This window comes from Anolis carolinensis, unplaced genomic scaffold (assembly GCF_035594765.1).
Source record: "Anolis carolinensis isolate JA03-04 unplaced genomic scaffold, rAnoCar3.1.pri scaffold_10, whole genome shotgun sequence".
Classification (NCBI taxonomy): domain Eukaryota; kingdom Metazoa; phylum Chordata; class Lepidosauria; order Squamata; family Dactyloidae; genus Anolis; species Anolis carolinensis.
In genome coordinates, this window is record NW_026943821.1 from 27,985,724 (window position 1) to 28,000,246 (window position 14,523).

The window sequence follows — 14,523 nt, forward strand, 5'->3', positions numbered from 1 at the left end:
CCTTATTATCCAACATATTCGCTTATCCAACATTCTGCCGGCCCGTTTATGTTGGATAAGTGAGACTCTACTGTATATAGTTTCCAGCAGACCTCCCAACCTCTGCCTGCCGCAGATGCGGGCGAAACGTCAGGAGAGCATGCTTCCGGGGCTGGGCCAGCAGGGGGCGCCTGGTCCCTCCTTCCCAGCCCTCCCCTCCCCTTCCCCAAAAAGGCTCGCCCACCCCTCCCTCCCCCCCCTCCCCTCCCTCCCCGCCCCTTTTGGCTTGGGAAGCCTGACGTCACTCCTCGGCTGGGTGTTGTGTTGTGTGGTGTTGTGTGGTGTGTTGTGTGCTCACGGAGAAGCCCGGCCCGCGTTTGTCCGCTTGGCTGGAGAGTCCGGAGAGGGTCCGAGAAGGAAGGAAGGAAGGAAGAACTTTCTTGGCGCTGAAGGGTGGGCTCGGCATGCCAAGCCAGACCCCCGCCCGCGCCCTGCTCCTGGTGGTCGCCTTCCTCCAGGTCTGCTCCTTGGAGACCGAGGCTCCTGCGGGAGGTCAGTCCGGCCTTGGGGAGGGGTCGCGGGGCTCGGGAAAGGGACTGGCCAGACTTCGGCCATCCTTCCAGGGGGTTTGGACTGCAACTCCCACCATTCCTCACAGCCTCAGGCCCCTTCCGCTTAAGCGGCTGAGGAATGGTGGGAGTTGCAGTCCAAAACCCCTGCAAGGAAGGAGGAGCCGTACCTATTGATCTACTCGCCCTCTCCTCCATCTATCGCCCTTTCCTTTTAAACCCGACCAAAGTCGGGTTTCCCACCCGCAAGCCCTACACGCGTGGATTCCCTTCCTTTGGCCCCCGAGTGGGGCTCGGGGTGGACGGCAAAGCCAAGCCCAGACCTGCCCCGACCCCCAGCCCCCTTTATTTGGACCCCTTTCCATCCCATCCCTGCCTCCCGCACCATTTGCATTGAGAGGAGGGGTCTTTCCAAGGCTCGCCCACACAGCCATATCAACCCAGAAGAGGTCAAGGTCCGTAGACACCTCCAAGGTTGTGTGGCGGCATGGAGCGCCGTTACCTTCCCGCCAGCAGGAGCCGTACCTATTGATCTACTCACATTTGCATGTTTTCCAAACTACTAGCTTGGTAGAAGCTGGGGCTAACAGCGGGAGCTCACTCCGCTCCTCGGATTAAAACCGCCAATTTTTTGGTCAGCAAGTTCAGCAGCTCATGCGCATGATGGTTACCTTCCCACAGGGGCGGTACCTATTGATCTACTCACATTTGCCTGTTTTCGAACTGCTAGGTTGGCAGAAGCTGGGGCTAACAGCGGGAGCTCACCCCACTCTCCAGATTAAAACCGCCAATTTTTTGGTCAGCAAGTTCAGCAGCTCATGCGCATGATGGTTACCTTCCCACAGGGGCGGGTACCTATTGATCTACTCACATTTGCATGTTTTCGAACTGCTATGTTGGCAGAAGCTGGGGCTAACAGCGGGAGCTCACCCCACTCTCCAGATTAAAACCGCCAATTTTTTGGTCAGCAAGTTCAGCAGCTCATGCGCATGATGGTTACCTTCCCACAGGAGCGGTACCCATTGATCTACTCACATTTGCCTGTTTTAAAATTTCTGGGTTGGCAGAAGCTGGGGCTAACAGTGGAAGCTCACCCCGCTCCCCGGGTTCGAACCACCAACTTTTCGGTCAGCAGGTTCAGCAGCTGAGCGGTTTTATCCGCTGCACCACCAGGGGCTCCAATGTTGACGCATACATGAGTCAATATGGACAAGTCTTGGGATGGAAGTCATAGAACCGTGAGCCCTGTTTGTCCTTCTGAAGAGCCAAAGGAAGAGCCTGGCAACCAGGGCAAACTTGGCCTCCCCAATAATAATAATAATAATAATAATAACTGGAATCACAGCATTGGGCGCTCAAACTCCTGTGGCGCTTGGGGCGAGAGCGGCCTTGCTGGGGGCGGCCGGTGTGAGTGGCATCGGTTCCCTTGGGATTAGAGCAGAGACCCAAATCTCGCCTGCTTTCCAGGCCACCAAAGCGTCACTAATGCCCATTGATGGGGGATCATGTTGTGTTTTCCCCTTGGCTGCCTCTTGGGCCAGGTCAGAGGCAAACGGTTTTCTTTCCCCAACGGCTGAGCCTCCTGCAGATCAGAACCTCCATCACAAAGGGAAGGAGCAAAGGGCAGCCCGCCCTCGCCCCCCCCCCCCGGCTCCCCACACGCAAAACAGGCCTGGAAGTGGCTTATTATTATTATTATCATTATTGTTATTATTATTGACACAAAGACAGAGTATGGCACAGCAAATGAAATATATATGCTGGATTTCATATTATTATTATTGACACAAAGACTGAGTATGGCACAGCAAATGAAATATATATGCTGGATTTCATATTATTATTACTGACACAAAGACTGAGTATGGCACAGCAAATGAAATATATATGCTGGATTTCATATTATTATTATTATTGACACAAAGACAGAGTATGGCACAGCAAATGAAATATATATGCTGGATTTCATATTATTATTATTATTATTATTGACACAAAGACAGAGTATGGCACAGCAAATGGGATATATATGCTGGATTTCTTCTTCTTCTTATTGACACAAAGACAGAGTAAGGCAATGCAAATGGGATATATATGCTGGATTTCATATTATTATTAGTATTATTATTGGCACAAAGACAGAGTATGGCACAGCAAATGAGATATATATGCTGGATTTCGTATTATTGTTATTATTATTATTGACACAAAAACAGTATGGCAACGCAAATGGGATATATATACTGGATTTCATATTATTATTGTTATTATTGACACAAAGACAGAGTATGGCACAGCAAATGAAATATATATGCTGAATTTCATATTATTATTATTATTATTATTATTAATTATTATTATTGACACAAAGACAGAGCATGACACAGCAAATGAGATATATATGCTGGATTTTGTATTATTATTATTATTGTTGTTATTATTATATTTATACCCCAAAGGGAACTCCAAGCTGCTTGACATGAAAGCATTAACACACAATTAAAAATATGCCAATATGCAGACATTAAAATAGTATTAAACACAAGCTGTGGCAGGCAAGCTGAGCAGCTTGGTTTTTATTTTATTTATCGTGGCAGAAGATGGAGGGGGATATAAAAATATAATAATAATAATAATAATAATAATAATAATAATAATAATAATAATAATGTGTTTTTAGCTGTGTTATAAACCCGACGAGCCATGAGGAGAGGTGGGAAAGAAATAAAATAATAATAATAATTTTATTTTAATGTAATAATATTTTATTATTATTATTATTATTTTATGACTATAGCTCCATTACTAGCTTGGGAACTGTGTGAGATATTTTCTGTGTCAGGAGTGACTTGAGAAACTGCAAGTCGCTTCTGGTGTGAGAGAATTGACCATCTGCAAGGACGTTGCCCAGGGGACGTTGCCCGGATGTTTGGATGTTTTTCCCATCCTTGTGGGAAGCTTCTCTCCAGCATGGGAAGCTAGAGCTGACAGAGGGAGCTCATCTGTGCTCTCCCTGGATTTGAACTGGCAACCTTCAGGTCAGCAGTCCTGCTGGCACAAGGGTTTAACCCACTGAGCCACCACACGGTGTGAGATGATGCACATCAAAGTAACTTTTCTAAGCTTTGTACAAGGGGAAATAATTAAACAATGGAACTGGGAAGAAATGCACTTAATAATCTTCAGGAAATCCTCTGTTCTGGGCCGAGCCCATTTGCATATTTAAATGATCAGGTCCCCAGGGATCGGTGACTTACTATGCAAATCCTTTGTCTTTAATTCTCCCAACGGGAATCAAATTGGCCGCACACTGTGCGCGCCTTGAAAGGGGAAATGCTTCCCAATTTGCTTCTTTGGCTTAACATGTGCTACTTCCAAGGAGCAAGTGGAGCATTAAATCCCGTATTTAAAAGGGCTTAGAAGTTGCCAAACAACTGATATTTTAAATATATCCCCATATTCAAGTTAGATCAGCTGCCGGAGACCGATGGATAATGGCTTTTAAGAGCCCTTTTCATTGGGGCCAACTTCGGCCCTCCCTCCCTCCGGGTGTTTGACTCCGACTCCCACCATCCCCGCCTCGGGCCCCTTCCGCACTTTCCGAACGTGGCAGCGATTCCGCGACAAGCGCAATGTGTGGAGACCGGCCTTTTCTCGCCCGCCCGCCCGCCCGCCCGGCCGGGGTGTCACGGCGGCTCAGCATCTCCGCTTCCCACAGCGGCCGATATGGCCAAATAATGACAATAATGGCCTTCAAGATTGACAGAATGAGGCTGAGTGCCCGCGTCCCCGTGTCCGGAAGCGACACGCATTGGTCAAGCTGGCCACGCTCTCCTTTGCCTTTCTATACAGGATCTTCTGGGATGTCTTCTATGGAGCTACCTACCTGGCATACCGTATATACTCGAGTATAAGCCGACCTGAATATAAGCCGAGGCACCTAATTTTATCACAAAACTGGGAAAACCTATTGACTCGAGTATAAGACGAGGGAGGGAAATGCAGCAGCTACTGGCAAATTTCAAAAATAAATATAAATATAGATACAGTAGAGTCTCACTTATCCAACATAAACGGGCCGGCAGAATGTTGGATAAGCGAATATGTTGGATAATAAGGAGGGATTAAGGAGAAGCCTATTAAACATCAAATTAGGTTATGATTTTACAAATTAAGCTCCAAAACATCATGATATACAACAAATTTGACAGAAAAAGTAGTTCAATATGCAGTAATGCTATGTACTAATTACTATATTTACGATTTTAGCACCAAAATATCACGATATATTGAAAACATTGACTACAAAAATGCATTGGATAATCCAGAACGTTGGATAAGCGAGTGTTGGATAAGTGAGACTCTACTGTACTAATAAAATTACATTATTTGAGACATCAATAGGTTAAATGGTTTTGAATGTTTACAAAAATTGTAATTTATGATGATAATAATAATGAGACTTTAATAAGATAAGACTGTCTGAGTCTGATTACCTATATACTTGGGTATAAGCCGACCCGAACATAAGCCAGCCAGGATCCTCACTCGAGTATAAGCCGAGGGGAGCTTTTTCAGCCCTAAGAAAGGGTTGAAAAACTAGGCTTATACTCGAGTATATACAGTATTTATTTATTTACTTATTTATTTACATTCCACCTTCTTTCTCTCCCCAAAGAGGACTCAGGGCGGATTACAATGCACATATATATGGCAAATATTCAATGCCATTATTAGACATACGATATATATAGACGGAAGCAATTTAACATTTTTCCAGCTTCCGGCTTCATGAGGGTATGCTCAATTCTGGACACAGGGGGCGCTGCCACTTCATCATTCACTGGTGACACCGAGTCCTTGATGGAGTACTTCCTCATTTCTTTTCACACGCTGCTGGCAGTTTTTTTATGGTGTCGTAAATTAGCAGTTCGAAAACATGCAAATGTGAGTAGACTAATAGGTACCGCTCCAGCGGGAAGGTAATGGCGCTCCATGCAGTCATGCCAGTGGCCACATGACCTTGGAGGTGTCTATGGACAACGCCGGCTCTTCGGCTTAGAAATGGAGATGAGCCCCAACCCCCAGAGTCAGACATGACTGGACTTAACGTCAGGGGAAACCTTTACCTTTACCTTAAATTAGTTATATTAGCCTCCCCTCATAAAGCGGTACCTATACTTTTCTGCTTGACAGATGCAACTGTTTTTCGAGCTGCTTAGGTGGGCAGCGAGCTAGGTTATTAACAGTTGGGAGCTCAATCCGACCCGAGCTTCAATTGGTCAGTAGTGATTTATTCCACAATTCCTAACAGCCTCAGGCCCCTTCCTTTTCTCCCTCAATCACTTAAGCCCGTGTCCCTTAGTGATGACCTATCAATGGGTGGCTACATAGATAAGGAGGACGAAAGCATCCATCTTCCTCTCTCCCGAGTGACTCAGTCCGAGCATTTGCCTGTGTTGTATGTGAGTATCTCATCACTTAATCATCTGAGGGGGAAAAGGAAGGGGCCTGAGGCTGTTGGGAATGATGGGAGTTGGAGTCCCAAACACCTGGAGGGCCGAAGTTCGCCCATGCCTTGTGTAGTCGATCATGTACGATGCCCTTTGACCATTGTGATCTGTGGCTCTAGGAGACGTTAGGAGAAGACTCAGAAACTGGCAAAAATGTTACGGGTTGCTTCCATGACATTGCTTTTTGCAAAACCTTTCCTGAATCCTGTTGGAATTCATTGACTTTTCAGGCAAAGATGTTGATGCTTCTTTCCTGTTTTTTCACAGTTGGCTGTACGTTTGAGGAAGACGAGGATTTGAATCGCTGCGAATACACCCAAAGCGTGGACGATGAGTTTGAATGGGAGCTGGTCCAGAGTCACCTTGTGCCGCACCTGACCCCTGATCTTCCTCATGGTGGGTATGAAACACAAATAACAACAACAACAACAATAACAATAACAATAATAATAATAATAATAATAATAATAGTGTTGTCGAAGGCTTTCATGGCCGGGATCACAGGGTTGTTGTATGTCTTTCGGGCTGTGTGGCCATGTTCCAGAAGTATTCTCTCCTGACGTTTCGCCCACATCTATGGCAGGCATCCTGAGGATGCCTGCCATAGATGTGGGCGAAACGTCAGGAGAGAATACTTCTGGAACATGGCCACACAGCCCGAAAGACATACAACAACCCAATAATAATTATTATATACCGCCCTATCATCTCAGGGGACTCAGGGCGGCTTCCAACATGATAAAAACAATACAATAAAATACACATACAGTAGAGTCTCGCTTATCCAACATAAATGGGCTGGCAGAACGTTGGATAAGCGAAAATGTTGGATAATAAGGTGGGATTATGGACAAGCCTATTAAATGTCAAATTACATTATAATTTTACAAATCATGTTTTACAACAAATCGACTGAAAAAAGCAGTTCAATACACGGTAACATTATATAGTAATTACTGTATTTACGAATTTAGCATCAAAACATTGCAATGTATTGAAAACATTGACTACAAAAACATTGACTACTAAAAGGCAGACTGTGTTGGATAATCCAGGAAGTTGGATAAGCAAGACTCTACTGTAATAAAAACAGAACCATACAACAATTTAAAAATAATACAAGTAATAAACATAAATACACAACATACAATCCAACAATGAAAAATAAAACTAGTAACAATATTCCATTTATGGGTGACCCAGAGTTAGAATGGCCAACTATAAAGTGCTTTTCAACCACAAAGAGTTGTTTTTATTGTGCAGACTGAGAAATGTATTTGTGGCACAAGCCTTGACTGTGATTTTGTTGCTTTGCACAGTGAGATTGTCATTTCAGACAACAGATGCTGGGCATCAGCAAGGTGTTATCGGAAGGAGATGCATATTACGTGGTTTATTCCGTGTCCATGAGTGTTGGGGAGGATTCTCTCCCAGTTGCCAGTCCAGTTGGTACCAGTCCATAGAACAAAAACATGACAACAGTGAATGCGCATCAAACCAACGAAGCAATGGATTGTAATTTGAACCAAGCAGAATTATTTCTATTACCTTGAATGTCTATACAATAGCAATGCCTGTCAACATAAGACCCGTCAGGTCTGGGGTTCTTGCCGGCCTCCTTCCTCGATCACCAAAGCAGGTGAAGGTGACCTTCTGCATGTTCTAATTGGAACCCGTTGCGGTTATTACACCGGGATCAGACCCGGGATTCTGGGTAACAGCGTGAATGTTCTTCCAGCACTTGCTTAGATGCAGAAAGTGTCGCATTTGAGCCAGGCTTGGCACGTGAACTCGTCTTGTCGGTGGGAAATCTCTGCCGCGTCGGCATCCTGAAGATTACGTTGTGCTCCTTCCGAGTCTTGACGAAGGAGACTTTTATGGTTCTAATTCCTTCCCTGAGAAGGAGAAAGAAACCCATCGGGAGAAGCTTCTCCATCAGGATAACCGGAGGAAGGGATTCTTTGCCCTTCACTAAGGCATCGTCTCACGCCGGGAGAGAAAAGCGGTACCTATTGAAACGTGTGCGGGAAGATAATTATGTTGCACAGCGTGATACGTTATTACACATTCATAATGAAATTGAGGAGGAGGAGGACACACTGGATTAAGTTCTTACTTGTCTGAAACTCTTAAAGGCTCAAGTACAGCTAGATATCCATAGCACTCGTTTAACAATGGCTGGGGATGATGGCATTGTGGCACAGCTGGCTAGTGGCGCAGCTGGCTAGTAACCAGCTGCTATAAATCACTACTGACTGAGAGGTCATGAGTTCGAAGCCCGGGTCGGGTTAAGCCTCCGACCATTAATAGCCCCGGCTTGCTGTTGACCTATGCAGCCCCGAAAGACAGTTGCACCTGTCAATTAGGGAAATTTAGGCACGCTTTATGCGGGAGGCTAATTTACAACACCATAAAACTGCCAGCAAAACACGAGGAAAGGAATGAGGAAGTACAGCCACTACTGGATGGTGAAGCAACAGCTCCCCTTGTGGCCGGAATCGTGAAGCTGGAAAAATGTTAAAAATGCCTCTGAGTCTGTCTAATGTATGTTGTTTGTCTGTTGGCATTGAATGTTTGCCATATATGTGTTCATTGTAATCCGCCCTGAGTCCCCTTCGGGGTGAGAAAGAAGGGCGGAAAATTAATACTGTAAATAAATAAATAAATTTATGGAGTCCGTTCACATCATGCAACTGATGCCATTGTGGTGTGAGCACCGATCTAGCTGTAACTGGAGCAAATCTGAAGATAGATAGTTGGACTTCTTGATGTCCTTCCAGATGAATGTTCCTTCGGTATAATTCAGGAGCAGTTTCTGTAGTTGGACTGCAATTCCCTTGACCTCACGCTATTGACTATGCTCGCTGGATGGGTACTACCGTGGTCTAATGCAAAAAATATATTAAAATGTCCACATCTGGTCTTGTTGCACACCAGGCCTGGAAACACCTATGACCACAGCACCACACAAGAGTCCAGGAATATAAGCAAACAGTTTATTGTAAAACAGATAAAAAGCAGGAATAAGAAAAGAAGATATATAATCTCAAAGGGTTCAGCAAGTTCCAGAGGTGACAAAATCCAAGGACAGTCATAAATCCCATGACCGGCGTAAGTCCACAAGCAAGAAGGTGTAACTAGTAAAAGCTTGAACAGAGGTACGTGAACAGGAACATGGAAAACTTCCAGGATATTCAAATCCAAAACCAAGGTTAGACTTGAACCAAGGACAAGAGGACGCAGGCTTAGCTTCTCACTCTTATGCAGCGTTGCCTGAACTGAGTTTAAGGTAAACGACTTGCTGTTTAATAGCCACCCATGAAAGCATGACGTCTCCCGTGAACATTCTCCTCAACTTTCCCAATTGAGGCAGGAACAGCCGTGTACTTGGAGCATGCTTCTTCTTGCCGCCTGGTTCCTGCCTCTGTCTTACGTTCTTTCCCCCAAATGTGCTTGAAGAGTTGATCCTCGAGATGTTTTGTGGAGGAAGCCCTTTGGCTTTGCGGCAGCTGCATCTCCTTTTGCTAAACCAAAATGCAGAGTCTGCATCGATATTTTTTTGCCGGTGAGGCAGGATATCATCGCTGTGGGATCCCCTGCCGCAGTTTAATTTTAGCCTCACCCATGATATTCCGAGAGAAGGTTAGGCAGTCTCTTTAGGGGTGACCTCTGGCAAATGGACTCGTGCAAAGTGACAAGAAACGTCTCTAAGGTCCATTCTACATAGTAGTAAAGTTAAAGGTTTTCCCCTGGCATGAAGTCTGTTCGTGTCCGACTCTGGGGGTTGGTGCTCATCTCCATTTCTAAGCCCAAGAGCCGGCGTTGAGCCTAGAAACCTCCAAGATCATGTGGCTGGCATGACTGCCCAGAGTGCTGTTACCTTCCCACCAGAGCAGTACCTATTGATCTACTCACATTTGTATGTTTTCAAACCGCTAGGTTGACAAAAACTGGGGCTAACACCACTCCCCGGATTTGAACTGCCGACCTTTCAGTTTGCAAGTTTAACTACTTGCAGTACCTATTGATCTACTCACATTTGCATGTTTCTGAACTGCTAGGTTGACAGAAGCTGGGGCTGACACTGGGAGCTCACCCCACTCCCCGGATTTGAACTGCTGACCTTTCGGTCTGCAAGTTCAACTACTTGCAGTACCTATTGATCTACTCACATTTGCATGTTTTCAAACTGCTAGGTTGTCAGAAGCTGGGACTAACACCGGGAGCTCACCCCTGCTCCCCAGATTCAAACCGCTGACCTTTCGGTCCGCAAATTCAGCATCTCAGCGGTTTAATCCGCTGCGCCACCAGGGTCTCCCTAAAATCCAGATGATCTGCTTGAACTGGGTAATGTGGCAGTATATGGAGATATGGAGTAGGTTAAGGAGATGCTATTGCTTGAAGACGAAATGCGCACGAGCGGCCATACATGTGCATGCGAATTATGTTTCCCAGTTTGCGAAGCCTCAGTGCACAAGGTACCTCTTGGGCAGAGCAGAGCGGGTGGTTGGTGAAGTATTAATAGTGCCGAGATTTCCTCCAAGACCACAACGAGCAGGGCTGTGCCGCCGTCAGAAAGTGCAGACAAAGAGCGGCTTTGTGTTACCAGGTCAGTGGATTCTCCCTTTAGTGCCAATGGGTGAGCCCACATAATGGGATGTTCGGATACGAAGTCTCCGTTTCCAGCTCTGAAAGGAAAGGAAAGCTTTCAGGTTCCATCCACCCCACAAGATAGGATTTGTGCCGGAATCCTGAGTCTCCTTTGTAGGCTGTATTTATTTTATGTTTTGCCAAACTATACCAAACAAAGTGTGTTTAATAATAATAATAATAATAATAATATTTTTCTATCCTGCCACCATCTCCCCGAAGGGACTCAGGACAGCTAACATCAGGCCAAGCCCAAAACAAAAACAATTATAACAGTTAATATCAATATAAGTAAGTAAAAACAATATCAACATAACATTCAGATATAATAAACAAATTAAAAACACCAAATACAACAAACAACCAATTTGGCCAAATAGGGAAGGTAATAATAGGGCTGCGGTGATGTTGTGATGCCATTTTATTATACAGCCCAGAAAACTCACAGCAACGCAATAATAATAATATTTCACATTATTTTCTGAGCCACTCTCCTTGTCCTGCAGGTGAAACATTTTCTGTTAAGCAGAGGTGCACTAATACGGATAAAGTGCAAGATACTTTGTGCTGCTTGAAACTGGAAAACTGAGCAGAATTGTTATGAAAAAGGGCTTTGTTTCCCAATGGGACCATGCGTGTTTAGCAATTCAGAAGGCCAGCTCTGTTGAGCATGCTTGGCCTTCTGCATCAAGTGCATTCTCCTTTTCTTGGCCGTAGGCTCCTACCTGATGGTCAACTCTTCCCAGCATGCCGAAGGGCAAAGAGCGCATCTGCTCTTCCAGGCGCTGAGCGAGAACGACACCCACTGCCTCCAGTTCAGCTTCTTCATGTTCAGCCGCGACGGCCACAGCCCCGGGACGCTGAACGCCTACGTGAAGGTGAACGGGGGCCCGCTGGGCAGCGTGGTCTGGAGCGCCTCCGGATCCCACGGGCGCCAGTGGCACCAAGTGGAGCTGGCCGTGAGCATGTTCTGGCCCAACGAGTATCAGGTGAGCAGTGGTGACGCCCAAGCTTAGGAAGGGAACAACGATAAAGAAAAGGGGCCGTACGTAAAGTTGTAGTACACAGAAAGGGAAGAAAGATACACATAGAGAGAGCTGGAAACGAAACTGAGCAAAACATTTCTAGACCTCAGGTCACGAGATCGGGAGAGGCTGCTTTGTGGGGCACAGTTGCTCTCCTGTTGCCAAGGCTGTTGTCGGAGATTCCAAGATCTTTGGGATTCCATTCTCCCCGCTGCTGTGAAAACACATTTCCAGGCATGCGAGGGATCTCACCTGGCGTGCAAAGTTATCCGAGGCATGACAAGACATGTGTCTGGATTCCCACAGGTGCTGTTTGAGGCTGTGGTTTCCAGCGAACGCCGAGGATACCTAGGAATGGATGACATTCTGCTCTTGAATTACCCCTGCTGTAAGTCTTCCACCGGTTCCTTAAGCAGTTCCCAAAATCCCTGGCTGTTGGCCAAGCTAGTTTTGTCCCCAGGCATTAAAATCCAAAGTTGGGGAACCACCGGAATAGAGGAACGTGTCCTATAAAGTAGGATAAATTGAGACATCACGAGTCAGGGTGCTTCCAGGCAGCACCAAAATCCACGTTTTATAGCTGAGTCCAATAATCCCGGGATCTGACACCGGGTTCCTACACAGACCCATCGGTCCCCGGATTGGGCCGTCCAAACAGGTTTCCTCTGTATTGGTAATAACTAAACACAGCTGTCTATTCTAAACAATATCTGAAAAATATGCACCATGATAAAGGTTCAAAACATAGAACACAATATGTATATTAGGGCATCATATACATAATAATGTTAACAATAATACAAATAATAATACAACTGATAACCAAATTCTGGCACACAGTCGTAACTTACTTATTTATAGACTGCAATATCCAGATTTAAATGCTACACAGAGCAGTTTTCAGTATAAAACATATACCAAACATATATCAACAAGACTCCAACTAAAGTTTGTTAGCGACACAGTATGTGTATATTCAGTCTCTCCAAAATGGCATGTAATATGCTGTAAAATTAAATATATCCGTGTGCAAATCAGTTGGCTCAAACCTGGCTTGGAGTCAAAACAAATCAAAGTCTCTGTAGTCTTGGAGCAGTTCTGTAGGACTCCTCAGGTTGTAAATGCAGTCAATTAGCCGTAACTTCAGTTTGTTGACAATAAATGGTCAAATAGATGTTATTCTATTTGACATTGGACGGAAGGTTGGTTTTTTAAAACTCACTCCGTTATGCGCTGGATCGTAGTTGTGCACATGCAAACGGGAACCGAGTTCTAAACAGTTGCCAGCTCATGTCTAGTTGAGTTAATGAGTTCAGAATTTTGGTCCCAAGGCCTGCTGTCACCATCCTTAACTTTTGTCCCAAACTTACACACAACGTTAACACTAACACGAGATATGCACTGTATATCAATGTGTGTTTATTTATTTATTTGGCTCCGTATTCCTGCAGCCAAAGCTCCTCATTTTTCCCGCCTGGGCGACGTGGAGGTGAATGCCGGGCAGAATGCCTCCTTCCTCTGCGTTGCTGCCGGAAAAGCTTCCGAAGCAGAGAAGTTCCTCATGCAGGTCGGTGTCGCATGGTCATGCCTCCTTAACTTAACGTGGTCACTCCTATTCCTCTGCCCAGGTGGTTTCTGCTCCAGTATGGACTCTATATTCCCCTATATGTCCTTTCAGCATGGCATTTGTTTCTCGAAACAATTACCGCATTTCTAAGGCTCACCTTTTGGGACTAAATTGCCTTCCCAAAAATTAGGGTGCGCATTAGATTCATGTAATATGGCAAATACTTTTTGGATTTCGGGGCTTTGAAATTTGATGTGCGCATTCGATTCAGGAAGAGGAGGAGGTGGCGGGAAGCAGCCAAATAAACCAGATGTTCTCTTACCACTTCATTCATAAGATTTTGGGAAATGGTTCCTGTGTTTTGTAATTTGTAGTCCAAAAGGCATTCGTAATTTGAAATCCGAAAGGCATTCGTAATTTGCAATCCGAAAGGCATTCGTAATATGTAAATGATAAAGACGACCCAGACTGTTATATGGATAAAGTAGGAGGATATTGGACGAAAGGATTTTAAGCATATGTTTTATGTTTTATATTTTATACAGTATTTAACTGGTTGTAATACATTTTTATATGTTGCTGTTTTAATGATGTGTCGGCATCAAATTGTTGCCAATTGTACGCCGCCCTGAGTCCCTTCGGGTGAGAAGGGCGGGATAGAAATATTGGAAATAAAATAAATAAAAATAAATAAATATGTAGTCCGAAAGGCATTCGTAATTTGAAATCCGAAAGGCATTAGTAATTTGCAATCCGAAAGGCATTTGTAATTTGTAGTCCGAAAAGCATTCGTAATATGTAGTCCGAAAAGCATTTGTAATTTGTAGTCCAAAAGGCATTCGTAATTTGAAATCCGAAAGGCATTCGTAATTTGTAGTCCGAAAAGCATTCGTAATTTGTAGTCCAAAAGGCATTCGTAATTTGAAATCCGAAAAGCATTCGTAATTTGTAGTCTGAAAGGCATTTGTAATTTGTAGTCCGAAAAGCATTTGTAATTTGTAGTCCGAAAAGCATTCGTAATATGTAGTCCGAAAGGCATTTGTAATTTGAAATCCGAAAAGCATTCGTAATTTGTAGTCCGAAAAGCATTTGTAATTTGTAGTCCGAAAAGCATTCGTAATTTGTAGTCTGAAAGGCATTCGTAATTTGAAATCCGAAAGGCATTCGTAATTTGTAGTCCGAAAAGCATTCGTAATTTGTAGTCCGAAAGGCATTTGTAA

At 44.6% G+C, this 14,523-nt stretch overlaps 1 protein-coding gene across 4 annotated transcripts in view; it reads left to right on the forward strand.

Annotated features, from left to right (window-relative positions):
* Positions 1 to 273: 273 nt before the first annotated feature.
* ptpru (protein tyrosine phosphatase receptor type U) overlaps positions 274 to 14,523 on the forward strand; it is a 46,563-nt gene continuing 32,313 nt past the window's right edge. For all 4 annotated transcript variants that reach the window (XM_062962320.1, XM_062962321.1, XM_062962323.1 and 1 more), the window contains exons 1-5: positions 274 to 531; positions 6,329 to 6,457; positions 11,429 to 11,700; positions 12,043 to 12,124; positions 13,188 to 13,303. In XM_062962320.1, the coding sequence (XP_062818390.1) occupies positions 444 to 531; positions 6,329 to 6,457; positions 11,429 to 11,700; positions 12,043 to 12,124; positions 13,188 to 13,303 (687 nt within the window). In that variant the 5' untranslated portion in view covers positions 274 to 443. The remainder of the gene's footprint in view (positions 532 to 6,328; positions 6,458 to 11,428; positions 11,701 to 12,042; positions 12,125 to 13,187; positions 13,304 to 14,523) is intronic.